Below are 23,163 nucleotides of genomic sequence, written 5' to 3'. Positions count from 1 at the left end.
TTCCCTAGCTGGGAGCATCACGATTTCCAAGGAGTCCACGAAGAAATGGGAGAGGTTGGCGGGCGGTGGGCGGGGGCAGTTTGCAACTGGAAGCTCTGTTCCCGGAGCCCCGAGCCGCGGGGGCGAAGGCAGCGGGCCGCAGGCGCGGGCTGTGTGTGTGTGTGTGGGGGGGGGGGTGTCCGCAGTGGGCAAGCCCGCACCCTCTCACCCGCTGCAGCGCGGCCAGCCGCGGACGTTCGAGTGGTCCCTTTGCGGCCCCGGGAGAGGGAGTCGCTACCCCCCTCGTGGTCCCCAAAGCAGAACAACACAGCCTTCCAACACCCGAAGAGCATCTACTCCTCCCGAAACTATCCTCCAAATTGGCAGCTCAGCGCCTGGGATGCTGCGGGCAGCTGCGGGTGGCCCTGCAGTGCCAAGCCGCAGCCGCCCAGCCCGAGCTGGCCAGGGAGTGGGGTGCCCGGCCTGCTCCCGGGGCTCCCGGGGGCCGCGAGGCGGGGCGCGCAGGGCAGGGTGCGCAGCGGGCGGGGGCGCCCCGGGCTCCGCGGCGGCCCCCGCCCCTCCTGCGGCTGGAGCGCTTCCAGAGCAGAGGCGCAGCGCCGCTCTCCTCTGCGCTCGCTCTCCGGTGCTCCTGCCCGTCGCCGTCGTCCTCCACTCGCTCCTCCTTCTCCGGCCGGTGCCCTCCACCGCCGCTCCCGCAGCCGGCTCCACCTCTCCCTCCCTCCCCCGGCTCTTGCGCTCTCCCCGCTAACTTTCCCGAGCCCCGACCCGCGGCGCAGAGCTCCCCGCGGCTTCGCCGCCCACTGCAGACCGCGGGCTGCCAGCCGCTGCGCCCCGTACCCCATCCGCGCGCCCCTGGCGCGCTCCGGAGACAACGCGACCATGCCCGGGGCCGCGGGCCGAGGCGCAGCCCGGGCGAGATGGCTGGGCACCGGGCTTTTGGGTAAGGCAGCCCCGGCTTGACCCCTTCTCCTCTTTCTCCACCCTCCCCCGCCCCCGTCCGGGGAGGGGACACTTAGAAGAGAGGTGCCTCGGACCCGGTGGGCTTTGGAGTGCGGCATGGTGCCGAACGAGCACCGCGGCCACCAGTTTCTTGCCCGCCGCCCGGCTCGGACGGCGGTGCTCCCTGGGGACCGCGCGCGTCCCCGGCCCCAGCGGAGGCAGCCCCGTGATTAGTTCTTCGCTGTCTCGGGCGCCTTCAGCTCCAGGTTCCTGGAGCTGCCTCTCGGGGCTGCAGCACGGGTCTCCCGGGTTCTGAGGTTTAGGCATGTTGGGGGAGGGTGTCTGTGCCCTGGGTGGAGGGGACGCCAGGGGGTCGCACGTACGAGTGTTGGGACGGTGGTTTCTAACCCCAGCCCAGAGCTGTTTCCAACTTGGATGCTTGTTGCCCAGGCATCGGGCGTGCACCAATTGGAGGGGGTGGGGAGGGGTGCGCGGAGGGGGGATGGAGGGGGCTTCCCCTTCCTCCTGGGCCCTTTTTCTGTTTGTCTCCTCTGCCCTCTATCTCCTCCAGTGCCCACTGTCTTCCCTGAGGCTCCACACCAAGGACTGGAGAGGGTTGGAGGCACTTGGAGGATCGCTCAAGCCCCCTTTTGGAAAGGATCTTGTCTCTCTTCTTACAAAGAGGTTCCACAGGGAGGCCCTGTTTAACTTGCTCTCAGCTCTTCATTTTTGGGATGAATATGAAGACTGAGGAGATATATCCAGAGGCCACAGAAGGAACAGAGTCTTAATATCTATTAATATGTACATGATGGTTTTGAGTGACGAGCTCCAAGAGATTAGAGAATAATATTAGTCCAGAATATAATCTCATAAACCGTAGCTGGATTTCAATGTAAGCTGACTCCATCTCGGCACCTGCATGTCTTCCTGTTTATATTTGTCAGATTTGGCTTTTGGCAGCTCCCCTCATCCGGCTGGGCACATGATGTAGGCATTTGTAGGCTGCAAACAGGGAGACGGAGCTTATAAGGGCAGTGGCTGCTGTTTCTGCAGATGTAAATAAATTGTATGCAGACCCGCCACGTTGGGCACATGGTAGTGGAGGGGGATAGAGTGTTTCTCTCACTCAGGAGCCACTGATTTAGTTACATGCCCACAGCTAGAGAGGGGACACTGGTGTTTTCTCCTGTCCTTTTGGCACAGAGGTGTGCTCGTTTCACAGTGACCTCATGAGGCTGGTGCCTCCTTGAGGTCTAAGGTGCCTCTTCACGGGGGCGGGCAGAGTACCGCTGCATGCCCGCTCCCCCCGTCCCATCTCTGATCAGCTCAGGTTCCCACTGTAACCATGGCTTGGGTAGGGCTCACTGGGGACTTCACATGCATGCAGTCATTAATCCGGCCCACTTATCAACACCTCTGACTTCCCTTCTGCCTACTGCCCAGTTGGGTGGTGGGATGCCAGTGCCTGGGCCATTAGAATATTCACAGAACCACAGTGGGAAACCACACTATACACTGGGGGAGGACTGTGGGCAGAGTCTCGGTACTTTTCTCCAGGGGGGATCCCCCACCTCCTTCAAGGACTGTTCAGCTGGATAGACGGGGTAGGAGCAGGAGTCCATTGGAGCAGGTTTGGACAAGTCCCTGAGCTACCCTCTGGGAGCCCAGGAAAGAGCAGATTTCTAGGTGGGAGACTTGCAGGCCCCAGAACTGGTCCTGCCTACACTGCTCCCTACCCCTCTGGTTTGCAGAGGGAATACCACCAGGGGCCCTCTTTGGACCTTGCCCAGGTGGCCATTGCTGAGCCCGTGCAGGGGGCATTGCTTTGAGCTTGGGACACAGATGCCATCCTTGCTCTCAGTCCGGTTGGGGAGATGCAGAGGCGACTGGTCAGTCAACTGGAGAAGCTCCCTGGTAGCATCAGAGCTGGCAGGAAGTCTGGAAACCATATCACAGAGCTCCCCGAAGGATGAGGAACCAGGGTCCAGAGAGGGAAGCTGACTCGCCCAACATGGCCAATCGATGGTCAAGTGGGACAGAATCCAGGTCTCCTGGGCTCTGTCAGGCTGACTTGCCTCCCAGTTGACTAAAGTTGGCTGAGAGGGAAGGTTAGCAGGATTGTGCAGATGAGCAGAGGGAGGGGTGAGGCATGCAGGTATAGAGGCTTGGGGGCCCAGACAAATGTGGAGACTGGGTACAGAGCAGTAGGCTTCTAGGGGTCCTCCACCCCCCAGTCCCTTGGCCTCATGTCAAACTCAGTCTAACAGACTGAGACTACAGATTTCTCCTAACCTCCCAAGATACCCTCTCTTCAGTGGAGAAGAGTTTCCAAGGTTGCATTATTGCAGCTGAGGTTTCTGTGGGTGCCAGTCCCTTCCTGAGCTTGTAACCGGTAATATATCTGTCCTGCCCACCCCTTCCTTGTTCCCTGATTTGCTTAATTGCTGTGATCTGTGTTTAATTATCACTTGTGAGGGCACCATGTTGGGCAACCCTCTTTCCCTTGGTATGTATTTATTAAGGGCTTGTCTAATGAGAACACAATTAAGGAGAGAGTGCTCAGACTGGCTCAGAGAAAAGGAAAGGAAAGGGGAGGTCAGGAGTTCACGAAGAAGAGCGCAGGAAAGGGGAAACCTGGGGGGGGGATGCCCCATGTTTGAATCTGGCCCCGTGATTGTTTTTTTTTTCTGGAGATGTTGGCCTGTGGGGTATCCCAAAGCCCTTCTGCCTGTCCGCCCCCTGCTGGGATCTGTGTGAAAGGTGGACCCCCTGGGCACAGATTCTTCCACCTCGCCCTCTTGCTGAGTGTGGGGATCCCTGCGTAAAGCAACGCACCCATTCTGTGGCTTGCAAGAGCAGGGCCAGGCACACTGTTTGGGCTTGTTGGCAAAGCTGGTTTTGTTGAGCATTCGGTAGTCTCTCAGGGGCACGCTTCCGTCTCAGCAAAGCTCCTGGGGGTGGGCGGGAAGTAAGCAGGTTGCCTAGGGAGAGGGAGCTGAAATCTTTCCTTTGTCTCTGGGCCCAGGGGCCTTGGCTGGCCCAGCCCTGCCTCCCACAGCCCCCAGAGCCTGCACCCCAGGAGGGGTCTTGTCCCGCTGCCTCGGCCCACTTTCTGCCTCTCAGCTCTAACTTTGAGCCTGTCTGACTCCCCTGGGGCCAGAGAGTATCAGCTTCCTTATTACAGTCAGCCTGTTTCCGCCTGCCATGCCAGGCAAGCCCTTGGAGCTAAACTTAGAGTCCGGGCCACCTTGCCCCTCTTTCCTCCCTCCCCTCAGTGTGTGTGTGTGTGTGTGTGTGTGTGTGTGTGTGTGTGTGTGTGTGTGTGTGTGTGTGTGTGTGTGTGTGTGTGTGTGTGTGTGTGTGTGTGTGTGTGTGTGTGTGTGTGTGTGTGTGTGTGTGTGTGTGAGACTGATCCTGGGATGTGGGAAAAGGTGGCAGACCATTTCCTGCCTCGGCATTTGCCTTGGAATGTCTGCTGGGTCCCGAACTTAGAGTCCGGGCCACCTTGCCCCTCTTTCCTCCCTCCCCTCAGTGTGTGTGTGTGTGTGTGTGTGTGTGTGTGTGTGTGTGTGAGACTGATCCTGGGATGTGGGAAAAGGTGGCAGACCATTTCCTGCCTCGGCATTTGCCTTGGAATGTCTGCTGGGTCCCGAAGATTCTGGCTGGTGTGAATATTTAATAATAGGATTTGCACATGCTGAGTACTTTTATTACTTTAGTAAAACTTGGGAGTGCCGAGTCAGTCCTCAGACAAACCCCTGAAGGGAGGATGGGAGGGGGGGCGAAGGCTTCAGAGAGTTGCCAGCTAGCTGGTTAGGGCCTTTCAGTGAGCCAAGGCAAAGCTCTGGGGCTCAGAGTGGAATTCCACAGGATTCATGGGGACTTGTTCATCAATCCCATGATGCCAGAAAGAGGCCCCTAATCCCAGATACACATGTGCACTCACTGAAATTCTAAACAGTTGAAATTCTAAGCAGCTTCTTCACTCCAGGGAAACGGCGTGGGAAGAAAGACCTCCATGAGGCGGTACAGGGTGGGAGTACAAAATGTGTGAATGGCCCGAGACATTCTCAGCTGACACTGGTCATTAAGCAAGGGGTGCCCTGGTTACTTCCAGACCTGTGATGAAGGCCAGACCTATCCCCTTCCCTCCTTCCAAACACCATCCTCCTCTACCTGCAGGGTGCCTCGGTCAGAGCGATGGGCTCACTGAAGCCCCTCTTGTGTTTTGTAAGCTTGTGTTTTGGCTTTATACCAAGCTCAGGAGATAGGAAAGACAACCATCCTAGTTTTGGGGGCATTCGGGCAGGATGTGGCATCCCTGACTTTCCCAAGTTCAGCAGGCAGAGCGGGGGGCCTACCTTGCACCTGCTGACCAGCCTGCTTCTGGCCTGGCCATCCTTTTGAAGCTCTCCTCTGGGGGCCTTTAGTGGATCAACACCTGCCCTTGCTCCCTCCTCTCCCCCTAGCACAGTCTCACAGATGAGAGAGCATGGGAAACAGGTCCCCCGGGGCTTTCCTCTGCCCAAGCCTCTCAGACATCGTGGACAAGGCTTCCAGATTGCTGGGAGGATGTGCAGTGCGGAGGCCGGGCTTGCCCGCCCTCTCTGATGCCTTAACTTGGGCAGGGCTCTGGACTTTTCCGTGACCGCCTCTGTGCCTTTCCTTTGTCCCCTCCAGGCTATGGTGAGAATTGGTGGTGTTTCACTGTGGGAGTCCTGAGTGTACTAGTTAAGTCATCCACACAGGCACACACTAATCAGGAGAAATGTGCATTGTCATGAGCTGGACCTTAAAGAAGTAGTCTGTCCTCTGTTCTGGACTGTTCTTTTGCTCTTTTTTTGCTTCTACCTATTTAAAGCAGTTTGAAAGATTTTACTTTTGGTGTGTCTCTTTGGTGCTCTTGGATATCCCTTTCTAGCTAGGGTCAGGGAGGTGATTTGACCCCTGACTTGAGTTCCCCAATCTGCCCCAAGAGCCAGGTTTCTGGGCAAGGGGCACCAGTGAGTGCCAGAGGCTGGAGCTATGGTGCTCCTTGGAGCTTGGGCCCCCGAGGGAGGCCTGTGGTTATCAGGAAGCTTCTCCTGGGGCCTTTCCTGTTATAGCTCCGTACTCTGTTCCTTAGTTTGGAGGAACAATGAGGGTGGGAAGCAGAGCCGGGGTCTCCTACATCATCTAGGCTGGAGGGTGGACTCTCCTGTCTGGCCCCTGTCCCTAGACCTCTGGGGGAGGTGTGCTGCAGGACAGGAGCAGAGGTAAAAGGCAAGCCAGGAGTGCTAGGCAGAGCTAGCCTCGACAGTGCAAATGCGACTTATTCCACTCACTGGGGGTGTGTGGCCTTGAGCAAGTTAATTTCTCTGAGCGTCTTTCTTCATTTTGTACATTGAGGATAAAAATAATAACCACCTCACAGGATTAGTATGAGGATTGAGACAGTGTATATAAAATACCTGTCCTCTCTTAGAGGAAGTGCTCAGTCCCAGCTTCACCATTTACTCTGTGGCCCTGGGTGAGTTACTTAACCTCTCGGAGCCTCAATTTCATCATTGTAAGATGAGAAAAATTTACGCCTACCTCTTGGTGTTCTAATAAAAGTTGGCGTTCATATGTGTAAACCGTCTAGCGCAGTGGTCCTCAGAGTGTTGCCCCTGACCCCAGCATTCCCTGGCAACCTTTAGAAATGCGAGTTCCCAGGCTCTAGACCTACTGAATCAGAAATTCTAGAGGTAGGGCCAAGCTGTCTGTTGCCCTCCAGGTGAATCTGATGGTCTCTCAAATTGGAATGCCACTGCTCTAGAACATTTCCTGGCACCTAAGAGCCCATCAGAGAGTGAGGGCTAACTTCTCAGCCCTGATGGGAACCTTGGTGGGCAAGTCCTGCTATACTAGGATGTAAGAGAGGATTTTTTTTGCTTTGGGGCTTTGGAATGCTAGAAATGTTTCTTGTTGACCTTAGGCAAGTCACTTAACCTCTCTGTGCTCTGTTGTCTCATCTGCAATAGGGACCTATAATAGTATGTCACTCAGAGGATGGGGGTGAGGATCAAATGGGCCTATCAGCTATTATGGCCGGTGGCAGGGGTCGTGATGGGTCACCGGAACACTGGGTGTTCTTTCTGACTTTTCGAGGTAAGAGCGCTCCACTTTGCCTTCAGAAGCTAGGGTGATGTGAAGAAGCTGAGGGGAGCCCCGAGGGCAGGAAGCAGGGCAGCCAGCTCTCCTCAGAGCCTTCTCTGTCATTTAAAAAGCACTGCTTAGGGGAGCAAAGCAAGAGGAAACTGGTTAGGGGCCATGAAGGGATCAAGGTAGACAAAAGAGGTCCTTCCTTGGGGGTGAGGATGGGAGAAAGAGCAAGGTTGTTGACCTTTAAAACAAAGATGACCCTGGCTGTCTTGGGAACAACACCAATTCTGGGGACTGCCTGCAGAGCCGAGAGCGGCCCTGGGCTGAGAGGGGGGCTTCGGGGGGCCCGGCCAGCACACCCAGTCGGCACAAGTGAGTCCTTGTAGCCCTGTCTGTACCGTGGGCATCAGTCTGGGGCCTCTAGCACTGGCATTCTGGGAACGCCTGGCTGGAGGTGCAAGTAGCTCAGAGCAGGTGCAGTCTGGGAGGAAACATCAGGGAAACTTTGGGACAGGAATTAGTGCAGCCACGTGGCTGTTCTCAACTGCCCACCAGCTCTTGAGTCAGACCTGGGTTCGGATTTCAAGAACCCCTAGAAGTTGTACAACTTTGGGCAAGGCATTTTGCTCTTCCGAGCCTCACGTTTCCCATCTGTAAAATGTAGGATTGCTAATACCCATCTTACGGGTGTGGGGTGGGAATGAAATGGGATTACCCACTTGCAGCCCGCGGCAAGTGGGCTCAGTAAGGGCTTCACTGGGAACCTGAGTAGGACTCTCTCTGAGACCTCAGGTGCCCCTTTCACCTCAGGGCAAGGACATCACCTGGGCATCTTATTCTGAGGCCCCTCCTGCCCTCGACGGTGAGGTACATTGGGGTCTCCTCCAGGACTCTGTAGGACAGGAGGAGGGCCAGGGCCCCTTACAAAGATTCATGAAGGCGGGGGGGGGGGGGGGGGGGGGGGGGGGGGGGGGGGGGGGGGGGGGTGGGGGGGTGGGGGGGGGCGGGGGGGGTGGGGGGGTGGGGGTGGGGGTGGGGGGGTGGTGTGTGTCCCAGAGGCCAGGAGTGGAGACTGATGGTTTCCACTCGCCCAAGCGGTGGGGGTGGTAATGACGTTCTGGGGAGTGGGTGCGAGGGCAGTGGTGGGGTGGGGGTGCGGGTAGGGAAGGGGAAGAGCTGGGGAGGGGGGCGGAGGGCGCTCGAGGAACGTTCCCAGGACGTGGGCCGGAGAGGTGGCTGCGGGGTGTGGGCGCGGGCCGGGAGGGGCCAGCGGTCCTGCGCCCTCTCCCTGCTGCCGCTGCTCTCGGGCGTCCCTGTGGTCGAGAATCGGCCTCCGCCGGTGTCTCCCGCCCTCCCTCCCACTTTCTCTCCTACGATCGCGCTCGCCGCCGCCCGGTGCCGCCCCGTCCCATCCCGGCCTGGGCTCCCTCCTGGTCCCCGGGTCGCGGGCGGTGGCCAGAGGGCGTGGGACCCGGCCGGCCAGGCACGGCTGGGCGGGAGGTGGCCCTCCGCCTCTCCGCCCCTTGGGGCGGGTGGGAGGCCGCGGTGCAGTGTGGCGGGCTGCGTTTGCCCATTTTCTCTTCACCGCGAGGGACCTGGCTCCAGCCTCCCCGTCCCCATCCCACCCCACCCCCAATCCGGGAAATGTACCGGGGGGCCGCGCACCGTCCTAAGGGAAACTCCCACTGCAAACAGGCAGAGCCCGTCCGGCACTTGGGGTGGTGCGGGATGGCACTTGCGGGGACTGAGCCCGCGGGGTAGGGGCGCGGCCTGGCGGCAAGGGCCTCGTTTTCCTGGGTTGGGCTGACCTCTGGTGGTCATTCCGAGTGCCACACGGGCAGCTCCCTGGCCCAGGCCAAGGGGAGAAATCAGTTGGGGCGGGTGGCTCAGGCAGTGTTCTTTGGAGAGAACCGTCCTCTCGAAGTTGATACACAGGGTGACAGCGACCTCCCTGCCTGGCCACCACTCCTCCCTGCCCGAGTGTCCTCTTCCAGAGCTCCAGGCTGGAGATTCCGGTGGGGTTTTCTTAAGGGAGGTGGCGACTGTCACACAGGTCTCTTCCTGCTCCCGGTGTCCCTGTCGCTGGAGGTGTCTGTGGGAAAGGCCACCACCATCTATGCTGTCAATGGCACGGAGATCCTGCTGCCCTGCACCTTCTCCAGCTGCTTTGGCTTCCAAGACCTCCACTTCTGGTGGTCCTACAACACCAGTGATACCTTCAGGACTGTAAGTAGTGGGGGAAGGGACAGGACAGCTCAGACTCTCCCTAGCACCTTGCCCCTGCCTCCCGTTCCCCTGCTCTGGTCCCTTCTGGACTGACCTCACTGTGATGGTCCCCGGAATCCACCGTTTGTTATCCTTTCTCCTAGCATTCTTTCCAGAGCCTGTCCAGAAGGATCTAAGTGGGAGGGATGCTTAGATGGTATTGCCAGAATTTGGGGCTTGTTGGAGTTCTTGGCTAGAGTTCTTCGTCTGGTCTGAAGAAATGCCTGAACTTGGATTGCTTGTGTAAAAATAATTTAATTTAAAAAACAGGAGAGTGAAAGACCCTTGGAAGGCTTGGAGAAAAGAAATGGGAAGAGTTCAAACGGGAGGAGGGCTGGGGACCTGGCCCTAGCAAGAAGGGAGAGGAAGCTGGGGAAGAGAAAGCTCTTCTGCAGGAGCTTCGGCTGGGCTGTGGGTTGGAGGTGGGGATGCACCAGTCGACAGGTGTTCAGTGAGTACTCACTGTGCAGTCTCGTAGGGGACCCGAAGTGTACATAAGGAAGCCACAAGAGACCGACTCTGGATGTGACTAAACACTGGGCTCAGGGCCGTCGGTGGACAGTGCTGTAGGATGGATCCAGGTCTTTATGGAGGGCCAGAATTCAGATGGACAGGGGACAAGTTGTCAGCAAAGGCTGTGGGTGGTGGTGGTGGTGGTGACAGAGGGAAATGAGAGTGATAATTGCTGGAGCCATGATGTGAAAGGCTTTTATGAGGAAAAAGATAAAAGCTGTGCTATGTTCCAGGGAGATTTTAATGACAGAAAATGGGTTTAGCTTGAAGCAAGCGAAATTCAGGTTAGACAGGCAGTGCTATCGGCACTGGAAGGAAACCAGGTGGGGGGAGTACCTCTGGCGGTAGGCTCTCTCTGGACCTGGACGGGGAGGCACCCAAGGACTGGGCTGGAGTGATGCCGTGACCCTTGAGGATGCTGATTCTTTCTTGGCCACCTCTTCCACATCCCCTTCCCCCCATAGCTCATAGACGGGACGGTGAAGAATGAAAAGTCTGACCCTAAGGTGAAGTTCAAAAATGATGATCGCATCACTCTGGAGGGCTCCACTAAGGAGAAGATGAATAACATTTCCATTCTACTGAGGAACCTGGAATTCAGCGACACAGGCAAATACACCTGTCATGTGCAGAACCCCAAGGAGAATAATTTTCAGCACCAGGCCACCATCTTCCTCCAAGTCGTCGATAAATGTAAGCAGTGGGGGCTGGGACGAGGGCAGTGGAGTGGGAAGCACGGCGGGGTACCCCACTCAGTGGGGTCAAATGACATTTCATCCCAATGGCAAAATGGACCACATGGGTGTTTTCTTTTGCTTTATGCTTTCAAAAGTTACTGGAGTCACATCTGGAAGCTCGGATAATGTAGCTCCAATACGTGTTCTGCCACTGAATAGCTTATGATACACACTTAGCCCCTCTGAGCCTGGTTTTCCTCATCTGCAAAATCTGCATCATCCTAGGGTGCTCGCGAGAAGTAGGGACGGGACATAGGATGGTTCGTGGTGGGCAAGTTCTCTGTGTGTGCGGATGATTACTAATCTTGTGTATCCCCCTCGCAACTGTTGATCGAATGCCAGGCATCACACCAAAAGTGACATGAATGATCCCCAGTGTTCTTCCTTGAGGGATTTACAGTCCAGGGTAGGGCAGAAGACAGGTAAATAGAGGACTGACAGAGGGACAGAGATGTAGAGCCACAGGCAACTGAGATTGGTAAGAGTGGCTGCTCCCCTCTGGAGCTTCAACCCCAGCTGGGGATTGTCATCGGCCACAGGTAGGACAGGGGAGCAGTGAAGAAGCCTGTGGGGAGCAGCCAGGTGGTCACATGACCCCCAACACTAGAGGTGGTTAGAGAAGAGGCTGGAGGTGTTATGCTGGGCTTCCTGGACGGGGAGCCTGGAAGGCTAAGGAGGCATAGAAGTAGAGAAAAAAGGAAGGACCTGCTCTAGGGTCCTGCTTGTGCTGCATTTCTTGGGTGCCTGGGGGCTCATTGCTCTCCTGGATGAAGTGGGGTCCTTGGCGAGAGAGAGACGCCCGTGAGTTCACTGTTCGCTGTGCCGAGGGTGGAGCCGTAGGCCACCCAGGCAGCTCGCTCTGGGCCTGGAGCCGTCTGAGTCTAGGCTGTGTATGGCGTCACCTCTTCCTCTCTGTCTGGATGTCGTCTCACTTTGTGCCCAGCCTTTGCAGGAGGGAAGAGGAGGGGAAAGGAACCAACATTTATGGAGCATTTTGGGGTGCCAAGCACTGAGTTAGGCGCTGTACCTTACCTTCGCACCTTTGTCCCTCACACGTCCCTTTGAAGGGATCTTTTCTCCATTTTTATAGATTCCTTCATTCATCTCGTCAACAAATACTTGTTGAGCACCTACTTATATGGCACCTACTAGGTGCATGAACAAGGTAGACAAATTCCTGCCCTTACGGAGATTTCCTTCTCATCAGGGGAGATATGCAGTAAACAAAACAAAGAAGAAAATGATGTTGTGTAAGAGAACATGGCTGGTGTTGTAGGGAAAAAGCAAAATGCGGAGGGAGAGAGGGGGTGCTAACAGTGTCACTAGGAAGGCCTCACTGAAAAGGTGACCTAGAATAAGGACATTTGAGGGAGCAATGAAGATGTCTTTGGGTAGATAGTCCAGGCAGAGGGAATAGCAAGTGCAAAGGCCCTGAGGCAGATACTTGAACATCAGTGAGGCCAGTGTGGCTGGAGCCGGGCGAATAGCAAGAAATGAGTCAGGTTAAGCCGTGTTGTGTGGGGCCTTGTTAGCCTAAGTAGATGGGAGCCACTGAAGAGCTCTGAGCAGAAGAGTTAACCCAGAAGAGGCTCTCTGCGGGGCCAAGAATAGACTATGAAGTGAGGAGTCCAGTTAGGAGGCTCCTACAAACATCCAGGCCGGGATGTCTTGAGCCAGTGTGGTACTGAGAGATCAAATTCTGGAGTTTTTAAGTTAGGGCCATTAGGATTCTCAGGTGGATTGAAAGTGGGGTTTGGAGAAGGAAGGGGTCAAGGATGACTCTAAGGATTTTGGTCAGAACAGCTGGAAGGATGGAGTTTTCTCAACAGAGGTGGGGAGATGGTAAGTGGAGCAGGTTCTGGAAGTTAGGAGTTCAGTTTTCTGATGAGGAAACCGAGGGAAAAGGTTTAAGTGGCCAGTTCAAGGTTACCAGCCCATTAGTGACCTCTGAGATCCTGTAGTTAAAACCCAGACGCCCTGGCTCCAAAGTTTTCCTGCCACATAAAAGTTGTTATAGGGAGATTCTTGATTTTTCCTGCGTGGACAAAGGAGGCCCAGAAAGAGGCAATGAAATTTTTTGTAAAGCATTTTCCATCATTTTTAAGTTTGAAAGCTTTTTAATTTTTTTTTAAGATTTTATTCATTTATTTGACAGAGAGAGAGAGACATTGTGAGAGAGGGAACACAAGCAGGGGGAGCGGGAGAGGGAGAAGCAGGCTTCCCGCCGAGCAGGGAGCCCGATGCAGGGCTCGATCCCAGGACCCTGGGATCATGACCTGAGCCGAAGGTAGACGCCCAACGACTGAACCACCCAGGCACCCCGAGAGGCAATGAAATTTTTAATGTGGCAGTTTGGGGGGCCAAGTCAAACTGTTAAGGGCCCTGAGTCTGAATTATTCCAGAACTGTGTGTCCGTGGGAGGGTATGTGTGTGGAGGGGGTGGGGGGGAAGGAACTCTTTGTGTTGTGCCTTAGCCTGGTAGACGCCATGTTTCAGCTTCCGCTTCCTGCTGCAAGGCCTGGGGAGGGCCGGGGGGCTGGGTGGGAGTGGGCACGTCCCAGATGCCAGGGTTGGAGGGCTGTAGCCATCGGGCTGCCATTGTGCTGGGCTCCAGGCATCTCCTGCTCCCCTCGCCCACCCCCTTCTCTCCCTGCTCTGGCCATACAGTGGAAGAAGTGGACAACACGGTGACCCTCATCATCCTGGGAGTCGTGGGTGGGGTCATCGGGCTCCTCATCCTCATCCTGCTGGTCAAGAAGTTCATTGCCTTCATCATCAAGAAGACTCAGGAGAAGAAGTGAGTTGACTCCATTGCACGCTCCCGCCCTCCCACCGGCCCACCACCCACCCCCGTCTCGTGTTGTGGGTACTCCCAGCATCATCTCATTCCACCGTCGTCTGCCCCCATCCGCCTTCATCCTCCCATCTGTCCCCTCATCCCATCCTCTCTTCCCACTCCTACTGCTCTTAGGAAACAGCCCGAGGGGCTCTGTCTTCCAGTCCTTCTTCCTCTCCCTCCCAGTACATATTTATTGAGCACACCGAGTTCCCTGAGTATATGAACTTGCTCTTCCTTATCCGGCTTCCTCATCCATCCCATTAGCTTCTCTCTTTCCATTTGTACCTCCCCAACCTAAGTCCTACCAAGGGATTTAGATGGCTTGTTTTTTTTCATCATAGAAAAGACAAGATTCCATGTACAGAAACTCTAAAATGGGAAGACCCTTCTGGAGAGATGGGAGTCTTACTGTGAGATTCTGGAGGTTCACCTAGGGGAAACTAAAGAAAATCTAAAAAGGCGGATAGGGGCTCCCCAGAAGCCCCAGGGCCAGCTCAGGTTTGAGATAGACAGCTCTAAGGGGAAGGGGAGGGGAGATGGGGAGGTAGAGAGAGTACTCGCTCCAGGCCCAGAATTGCCAGAACTGTGTCAGGCTCCAGAGAAGCAGGAATGAATGTAAAAAGGTGTTTGGAAGTTGTATTTTTTTTTTTTTAAGATTTTATTTATTTATTTGAGAGAGAGAGAGAGAGAGAGAGAGCACGTATGAGTAGGGGGAAGGGCAGAGAGAGGGAGAAGCAGACTCCCCGCTGGGCAGGGAACTCAATTCGGGCTCGATCCCAGGACCCCAGGTCAGTCTGCATTCCACCCGAGCCGAAGGCAGACGCTCAACGGACTGAGCCACCCAGGCGCCCCTGGGAGTTGTATTATCAGCAGGAAAGATGAGAGGAGGCATTGGAGCCGAGAGGGGGACAGCGGCAAGGAGGTTCAAGGGGGAAGGGATGCTGCTCTGTTTCTGTTCCCATCATTCTGCTTTGTTGAGAAGAGGGAATTAGGCTGGAAAGGACAAAAATTGTGCTGGTAAGAGGGGAGGGAAGCCGAAAGCAGGGGGACATTAAGGGGACAGCCCAGGGGGTGGAGAAGTGGGAGGCATTGGCGGAGATGAAGGATTCTGGGATTGTCTCCCTGCACTGTGGTCAGGGTTTTGGAGATTTTGAGAGGGGCCAGGGGCAGGGAGTTAGACCGGATTCTCTTTTTAACAACCAGTTTTGCTATTGATGGTTAGCAGATTGGAGAGCAGATTATTCACCCTGTGGTTTAAAAGCACCTAGAAAAGAAAACAGTGATCCTCGGGAGCCGCCATGGCTCATCAAGGACAAGGCAGACCCAGCGTTTTCTTGCTAGGGCACTGGTGGCTCAGGAGATGGTTACAGATGATAACACCTCTTGTCATTCATCGAATGCCTACCACGCGTTAGGTACTCTGCCGGGTGTTTATATAATAGCCACAATTTTTATTTTACAGTTGAGCAAGGTGAGGCTCAGAGTGGTGACGGGGCTTGCCCAGGGCCACACAGCTAGAAAGTGATAGGTCTGAGATTAGCATCCTGACTGGTTTGGCTTCAAAGCTTTAACCACTTTCACCGTATCCTACTGATTTGGGGAGTATAGCCAGAGTTCATTCGTTCCTTCTTTCATTTGATGGCTATTTTTGAGGTAGTGTGTGCAAGGCACCATACCAGGTGCTGTAGGAAATTCTGGAAGGAATGAGATTCTGCCCTTAAGTAAAGAAGACAGGGTGTGTATGCAAATAAGTGTAAGAAAAGGTAGAGCTAGGATGGGTGCGAGCAAAGAGGTGCAATAGAACGCTCCAGGCGTTCCGAAGAAGGTGGAATGCTAGGGAAGGGTTTTTGGCCAAAGGACGTTTGTGGTAGGCCTTGCAAGATGGATCTAATGTAAGCCCTGGGGAGGGTGAGGAGAAGGGCGTTGCAGAACTGCTGAGAGCAGAGGCAGAGAGTCTAGGAAGAGACATGTGTCTGGAGAACAAGGCGTTCTGTTGGTTGAGAGAGTAGGGGGAGCAGTGGTGGGGAAGGAGAGAACAGGCCTGCAGAGGGCATTGGGGGGAATCTCCCTGGGGACCTGGGAGTCCGGGTTGAGACTGGCTTTCTTCTTGGGTGCGGTGGAGCTCGTGAGGGCTTTCAGGGCCTGGCATGATCAGAGGGCTTTGGAAGAAAGGGTCTGGCCTTGGTGAGCGCAGGGCCTGGGTTGACTATACCTTAGGTATGGCGATCGATTGATCGATCGATCAATAGGTAGATCCATCTGAGTAGAGGTCTTTAGTGGTGTGCCACAGGGCTCTGCTTATTCATTGTTATTAAGATTTGAATTACGCCAGGAATGATATCAGGTTTTCAGGAACCTAGTGACTATGTTGGAGAGCAAAATTGGGATCTCGGAGGAGCTCAAAGGCTGGAGCTGTGGACTAAATTTTGCAAGACAAAATCGATGAGGACAAAATAGTAAGTCCTTCCTGAAGGCCTCAAAGCCGGCTACACAAGTCCAGGGTGAGGCTGAGATAGTTTAGCCACAGCGGCCGTGAAACAGGCTCGGAAGCTTTCCCGAGCAGAAAGCTCACAGTGATGTAGCCCCGGAGAGCCCTGCACAGCGTGGGTGCTGGCGGTGAGGTGGGCCATACTCACTCCGGAGCATGTCCCTCTCCCTGCAGTCAGGGTGGTGAACCTCCCCGGGGGGTGTCTTCCCAGGTAACCATCCCTCCTTCCTGCTGCTGTCTCCCCCGTCCCACCACACCCTGCCCACACCTGCCTTCCTTGCTGCCAAAACCTCTGTCGTGAGCACTCTCCTCCCTCCTGTCACAGCCAGCTCAGAGAGGAGGGGCCTCCTGGGGTCTGGGGGAGGAGCTCTTTGCCCTTGCACATACTACCTGCTGCCCGCACCCTTCCCCCTGGGTTGGCACAGCCTGGGAATTAACCTGGTTTCGCCTCCCCTGAGCACTGATCCCTGCGACTAGCCCCTGGTTGGTGCCCTTGCCTTCTGCCACGCTGGGACGACTAGGTGATGGTGGGTCTTGTGTCCTGTCTGCGTGCCAGGCACTGCTCTAGGTGCTCACTGATGCCTCACGGCACCCGCACGAAGAAGGTGTTATCGTCACATCTATTTTACAGATGAGGAAGCCGAGGCCCAGAGAGGTTGGGTGACTTGACCTCTTGCCACCTTTGGGAGAGGGCGCGGGCCTGGCCGCCGGGGCCCAGGCTCCTGTCCACAGTCGACCCCTTACTCTGGCCCCTCTCCTCCTCTCTCCCTCTCCAGGAAGGAGTGCCTCGTGAGTTCCTCAGGGAATGATAACACAGAGAATGGGTTGCCTGGCTCTAAGGCAGAAGAGAAACCACCAACCAAAGTGTGAGCCCCCCCTGGGGGCCAAGCAGCCGCTCGGGCCTCACCTGCTGATGAAGAACTGATGCTTGAGCCACGTCCGTGAACCACGTGCCTGAGACACCTGCTGCTTGGCTCCAACTGTAGTCTTTCTGGGGAGAAACTGGGGTCCTGCCTAGCCTGCCCGCTCCCTCCCAGCCAAGGCTCCCCAGGGATGAGGGGTGGCCAGGGGAGGGGGCCTGTGGAGAGTTCAGGAAAGGAAAGGAGGGCTGGGTGGTGTGGAGGGTGGGTCCCCTGATACCTGGGGGTCCCTGGGGTTTTCTTTAGTCTCCTCACCCTGTATGAGCAATACTTTGGTTTTCCTCCAGATTTCTCTTTTAAGAGAGGCTTGAGGGGATCAGCACGGCTTGCCCTAATAGCTGGACGCCAGCGAATAACAGTGTGGAGATCTGACCCTTTTGGTGGTGGATGTGGCCTAGAGGACTCTGTACAGGATCTGGGGCGGGAGCCTGCTGGAGGGGGGAGGGGGGCCTATAGTGAGAGGCTTTGTTGGATACCTGATCCCCCAGGTCCCTCTAGGAAGGCGCTTCCCTCCCCCCTGCCACAGGCTGTCTGGCAGCCTCCACCCCATCTCCACCCCCAGACCCCCCCCCCCCCCCGCTTGGAGTCTGTGAACCCTCCCAACTAGGGCTGGCTATCTTGGTCTTGGGGTCTCGGCCCCCCTAGCCTGCTCCTCTGATCTCTGAGTTCCTGAGGGGCTTGTGAGGACCCTCCAGCCTTCCTGGAGCACTGGGGTACTGCCTGTGCCTTTCCTAGCATTTCTCCTTGGGGAACCAGGACCGCAGAGGTGGGCGAGCCCATGTCCAGGGCCTCTCGGCCCCTGGGAGGCCCACCCCAGCCCCACCAGTGCTGGCTGCCCCTTTTCCTTGGCATGGCCGGCCCATTGCCACCCCTGGAAACTCCTGAGCTTGCCTCTTCCCCTGATGCAGCAGGTGGGGTCATCTTGCTTGAGGTGTTGTACCCTCAAACCCTCCCCTCCCTTGGGTTCATGCCTCCTGTGCCCATGCTCATCCATCATACCTTCTCCCCTGGCCCAGGGTTGTTCACCTCCAACCCGGGGTCGAGGGCTTGCTTTCACCTCAGGGATCCTCTTGCTTCAGAAGAGGGGGCCCTTGGGTTTTCTGGCTGCTTCCTGTTCAGCTGTGTCACCCCCACCCCACCCCCAGTGTTGGGGAGGAGCAGGGAGAGGGTGCTCAGTCTTCCTTTGCTTTCCTGAGAACGGGTTTGCACGCCCCGTGTGTGGGGCTGGACTGTGCCTTAGCTCCTTGTGTCCTGGCTCATCCCCTCCGTCCCCTCTCCAGCCTGTGTGTGACAGCCGGCCCTGGTGTGCCACTCGGAGGGGTCCCCAACCTGCCTTCCCCCAAGGCCATGCCGGGGGCCAGGGAGCTGGGGTGGTGCCACCCATGGCCCCCTGGACAGTGATGGAATCTTGGAGCTGTCGGGCTCCCCGATAGGGAATGCGGTGGTGGTGTCCCCGGGGCGGGGGGCGGCGGGAGGGATGAAGTGAGCCGTGCGGTGATAACAGAGGCCCCCACCATCTGCTCCTGCTGGCTCGCTCGCTGACACTCTGCCCCCGGGCCTGGGACGGGTGGGAGGGCAGTAGCCCCCTTTCCCAGAGGTTATGGGGACTGCCTCAGGATTCTCCCTGTCAAAAAGTGGCTGCAGGCTTCCCGCAGGGTGGAGGTAGAGGAGACTGAGGGCCAGCAGCTCCGGCAGGTCCCTGGCTGAGGCCCTCACGCCTCCTGATGGGTTTGCAGGGTCCCACCCTGATCTGCCTCCAGGGCTCCCATCCTTGTCCCTCCCAGAACCTTAGGCTCAGGCGCAGATTTTCCCGGTTTGGGAGCAGACAGACTGGAGCTACCAGCCATTTGAAAAACTTCTTGCGGCTACCTTCCTGAAAACTGCTTTCTTCCCCCTTCCCCAGTGCTAACATTTGAATGAGCTGAATCGCCTGGGCTCCTCTGACTCTCTTCAGATGAGGCCAGGGTGTACAGAGCAGGGGGGCCGTGGGGGAAGAGCATCACCCTCTCCACTCCTGGGTCTACTGTTGACTGATAGGTGGGTCATACATCTTCTCTAGGCTCAGCTTTTCCCATCTCTAAAGTGGGTGTAATCATACGTACCTACCTCCCAGGATTGTTGTGGGGCTTGGCAAGTTTTTGTTTAAAAAAATCTTTTTGGCTTGGAAAGGGATCTAGGCGGCCAGGCATTATAATTGGAGGAGTTGTTCCAAGTCTGCCCTGTTCTCACCTCTGTGTCCCATCCCTAGGAGACACGCACACACAGACTCACACACATGCACATGCACGCATGCACTCTCTCTTTCTCACTCACTCTTGCTCTCTCTCTCTCTTCCCACTCCTCCCCCTTGGAATTATTTTCGTCTTTGTAATATTAGAAACCTTGGCTCTGATGCTTAAAGCTTCTTATCCATGGCTTTTGTTTGGGAGTTTTCAACAGAGGTGGCATAATAGGGACTGTAGGGGGACATTTTTGGTGGTCCCAATGCCTGTGGGCCCTATGGACATTTAGTGAGTGCTCAAGAATGCTCAGTTTTATCCCCACAACAGAGAATTGTTCTCCCCAGCGCTGGGGTGATACCCACGGAGGAACACTGGCATGGATTTGCAATAGAATGTCTTCGGGCAAAGCCATCTTCCTAGGAAGAGCCTCAGTGTGCGCAGAGCTCCAGGGGCTGGTGAGGGTGTTTCAAGGGCTTGTGGGCTAGAGAGAGCCATTTACAGAACTGACCTTGGGAGCCCAGCAGGCATGCAGCTGTGCTAACAGTAAAGTCAGGGAGACCAAAGACAGAGTCTTTCCCCGCCCCCCATCTTTGACCTTGAAGTGGGACCTCAGCATCCCAGGCCTTGAGTTTCTCCCTGGGTAGGAATTGAGCAAAAGGCCATCAGAATGAACCTGTAAGGCTAGAGTGGTCTGGGAGAGGGGCCAATGGAGCTTAGGCTTTTCCTACCTGGCTGGGTGACCAGAGCCAGGAGGTGAAGTGAGGGGTGTGACAGCGTGCCCCAGAGATGGTGGCAGGTGGGGTGTGCGTGTGGAGATGCGTGCCTATGGCCTGGGGGGCTGTGCATGGAAACGGGGATGAATGGAGGTATGTGTGCCTGAGATGGGGGAGACTTGGCACATTTGGGGAGCCATCTTCCCTGGCCTTAGCAATACCTGTTGGGACACCAGGAGCCCGAGAAAGGATAAGAGACTGAGGGAAAGAACAGCCATGCTCTTCGGTTCCGTGACTCCATGACTCCCTCCCACTGTGATGGACAACTACCAGGAGTGCTGGTGGGGGTGGGCCGGGAGGGGAATGTCTCGAGAAAACCCTACAGCTTTGCTTCACCTTACTGTGTCCCAGGTTGGAGTCCCTCCCCTCCCACCTCCCACCTGATATTCAGAGCTTTTGACTATCTTATGCATGGTTTATTCCTCTGGCTTGGATGACAATACCCATAGTCATTTTTTTTTTTTAATATAACTATAGATCAAAACAATGCAGCAATGGGGCTGGGAGGCCTCTGGTCCATGGGTGCCTCTGGGAGGCACAGATATGCACACCCCCAGCAATGACCTGTGTTCAAGCACAGAATGGATGTGATCAACTATCTTGCCTTTATAACACGTTTGGCATTGTAGAATTTTATTTAGCTTTGCCTGGGATGAAATAAAAAATTATGTTTAATAGAAATGGCTTGGGCTTTCCATCTTTGGCTTATTGGGAGTTAGGTTCCGGTTTGATTACTTGCCAGCTATAACTGGGACAAGTGCCTTTACTTCCCTGAGCCCCAGTCTCCTTTTCTAAAATGTCACCTGCCTAGGTAGGATCACACATGGAAAACGTCGAAGAATGTGTGGCATGTTTCCAGGTATTCAAGTATATTAGCGCTGACCCCTTCTCTGGAGAAGCTGGAAAGCGGGCCCTTGAATACTGGCCCTTGAGTACTGGAGTCATTGCCAGGGCCCTCCCTGGACCGCTGACCTTGGTAATGATCCTGGTACCACTAAATGCCATTGCACCCCCTTCCCTGGGGTCCCCTGCCCCAGGTTAATATTTAGAAACAGGTGAAATTGGCTTCCAATGAACAAGGGCAACCTCGAAGAGGAAAAGCACAGGACACACACCACGTGGTGTATATGAGCACCCCGGGCTTTGCTTGGCTGGTTCCTCCAGCTGGCTGGTCCGGGGCACAAGCTCTCTGGCGGTAAGGGAGGAGAGGAGCTTTGGCTCATACCTCAGGAATGACCCTACCCATGCCCACTTCATATTACTGATCTCAAATGCTCTGAACATGGTTTACCCAAGCACTCCTGCCTTCGGAAGAGTTTCCGGAATTGGGGCTATGTATGAATGTGTTCAGGCCAGCAAGGGCAGAAGTCTACTATGCCTGCCTCTTTCCTCTCACACCTGAAACCGTTTGATCAGCAAAGCTCATCAGCGCTATGTTCCAAATACGTCCTGAACTCAATCACCTGTTACCCCCGTCCTCCGCGTAATCCGGGAGCGCGCTGCCACGGGCTCTCACCCGGATTCCCACAGTACCTTCCCTCTCTGCTCTTCCTACTTCTGCCCAAGCCCGCCCTCGTCCTTTCAAAACAAAATGAGATGATGTCATCTGTGCTTCCAGACAAGACAGAGACTTGGGGACTGTGTACCTCCAACACCTACGGAACTGGAAAGAAGAGTCGATACGGTGGTTTTCAGATGTAGGACCACAGGGGTTGGAGGACGGCGATTCCTGAGAGGGACAGACAAGCGAGGTAGCCCTACCATTGGCCGAGTTTACCGCCTGAGGAGGATTTCCTGGCCGCCGTGCAGGGAGGGGACCCCTGGCTAGGGCCGGCGGCTGAGTTCATGGGAAACTGGAAGGTGAAGGCAATTAGAATTCACAGAGCCAGACCCCTGCCCAGGGTCCCCGCGAGGCTTCAGCGGATACTGACGGCGGCGTGGGCGGAGACCACGTGCCGCCAGCAAGCCCCACCGGAAAGGCATGGGGGGGGGGATCCTGGGGCTGACAGGGTGGCCTTTCACCTAGGGCTGATCTCGCTCCCCTCTCGAGGCAGCACCCTTTGAACACCCTTGCCTTCGCCCACGAATGACAAAGTAGGTGGCAATGTTCCTATTCCGGGCCCGGTGTGAGCGCCAGGGACGGGTCTGGCCGCCCCTCTCCGGTGGCTCTTCCGCAGCCCCAGAGGGTTTCCTCACGCGCTCGCCTCCCCGAGAAGCCAAGACGCCAGGGGCCGGTCTGTGGGGCTCCCGAGTTCGGCCTGTGAAGCTCGCTCTGCTCCGGGACTTGGCAAGGTGAGCCCACCTGCCTGGAATCCCCTCCGCCGTCTCGGTGTTGCCAGGCCCCCCCGTGCGGTCCTGTAGCAGATGTGGGGCGCGCAGCTATGGGGGCGCTTCGTTTGTTTCTCCGCCCTCAGCACTGCCGCGTGCTTGCCTGGTGGCGCGGGTCCCAGAGCCATTCCGTCCCCAGTGTTTGAGTTGTTTTAGATGGGAAAGCGAGTTTCCTCTCCATCTTTGTCAGAAGAAATTGATGAAAACTTCCAGTCGTATAGAAACCTGGACACACGTGTTTATAGAAGCTCTGTTTGTCACTGCCCCCAAAAGAATCGGAATGTCCTTGAGCTGGTGAATGGATGGGCAAGCTGTTGTCCATCCGTCCTGTGACGTACCCTTCAGTAATAAAAAGCTCTGTGTGCCAATATGTGTGCATTATGCTGAGTGAAAGAAGTCAGACTGGAGAAAGTACCTACCGTATTGTCCCATTTCTGTGCCGTCCTGGGAAATGCAACGCTGTAGGGACAGAAAACAGATGAGTGGTTGGTTGATGGGGGCTGTAGGTGAGCGTGGGGAAGGCTGTAAAGGGCAAGAGAAGCTTTTGGGGGGTGATGGAGCTGTGGTTGCTTGCTTGTATACAGTTGTCCAAACTGGCAGAACTCTACACTAAAAATGATGAATTTTATTGTACGTAAAGGAGGTCTCAGAAATTTACAATTAGTACTGTTTTTGCTCAGAGCCTTCCAGTTTACCTTATTCATGCCTCATAATTGCCCAGAAGGCTCTATTGTTCTGCCCTTGTTGCCTCTTTTTTTTTTTTTTTTTTAAGATTTTTAAAATTTATTTGAAAGAGAGAGAGACTGTGAACAGGGGTGGGGAGACAGGGGGAGAGGGAGCCTGATGTGGGGCTGGATCCCAGGACCATGACTTGAGTTGAAGGTAGATGCTTAACCGACTGAGCCACCCAGGCACCACCCCCCCCCCGCCCCACCCTTGCCCTTGCCCTTGCCCCTTTGATATCTTCTTTTTTCTGCTGACTCATAGCCTCATTGTTCTTGCTGAGCCTCAAA

At 55.7% G+C, this 23,163-nt stretch overlaps 1 protein-coding gene across 1 annotated transcript; it reads left to right on the top strand.

Annotated features, from left to right (window-relative positions):
* Positions 1-269: 269 nt before the first annotated feature.
* SCN4B (sodium voltage-gated channel beta subunit 4) lies at positions 270-20,497 on the top strand. The gene is made up of 5 exons (XM_027581227.2): positions 270-940; positions 9,119-9,291; positions 10,308-10,536; positions 13,248-13,377; positions 16,684-20,497. The coding sequence occupies exons 1-5, from the start codon at positions 880-882 to the stop codon at positions 16,775-16,777; spliced, it is 687 nt and encodes a 228-aa protein (XP_027437028.1). The 5' UTR covers positions 270-879; the 3' UTR covers positions 16,778-20,497.
* The last annotated feature ends 2,666 nt before the right edge of the window (positions 20,498-23,163 follow it).

This window comes from Zalophus californianus, chromosome 11 (assembly GCF_009762305.2).
Source record: "Zalophus californianus isolate mZalCal1 chromosome 11, mZalCal1.pri.v2, whole genome shotgun sequence".
NCBI lineage: Eukaryota > Metazoa > Chordata > Mammalia > Carnivora > Otariidae > Zalophus > Zalophus californianus.
The sequence above is the reverse complement of the archived record's forward strand: the minus strand, read 5'-3'. Positions and strand labels throughout refer to the sequence as shown.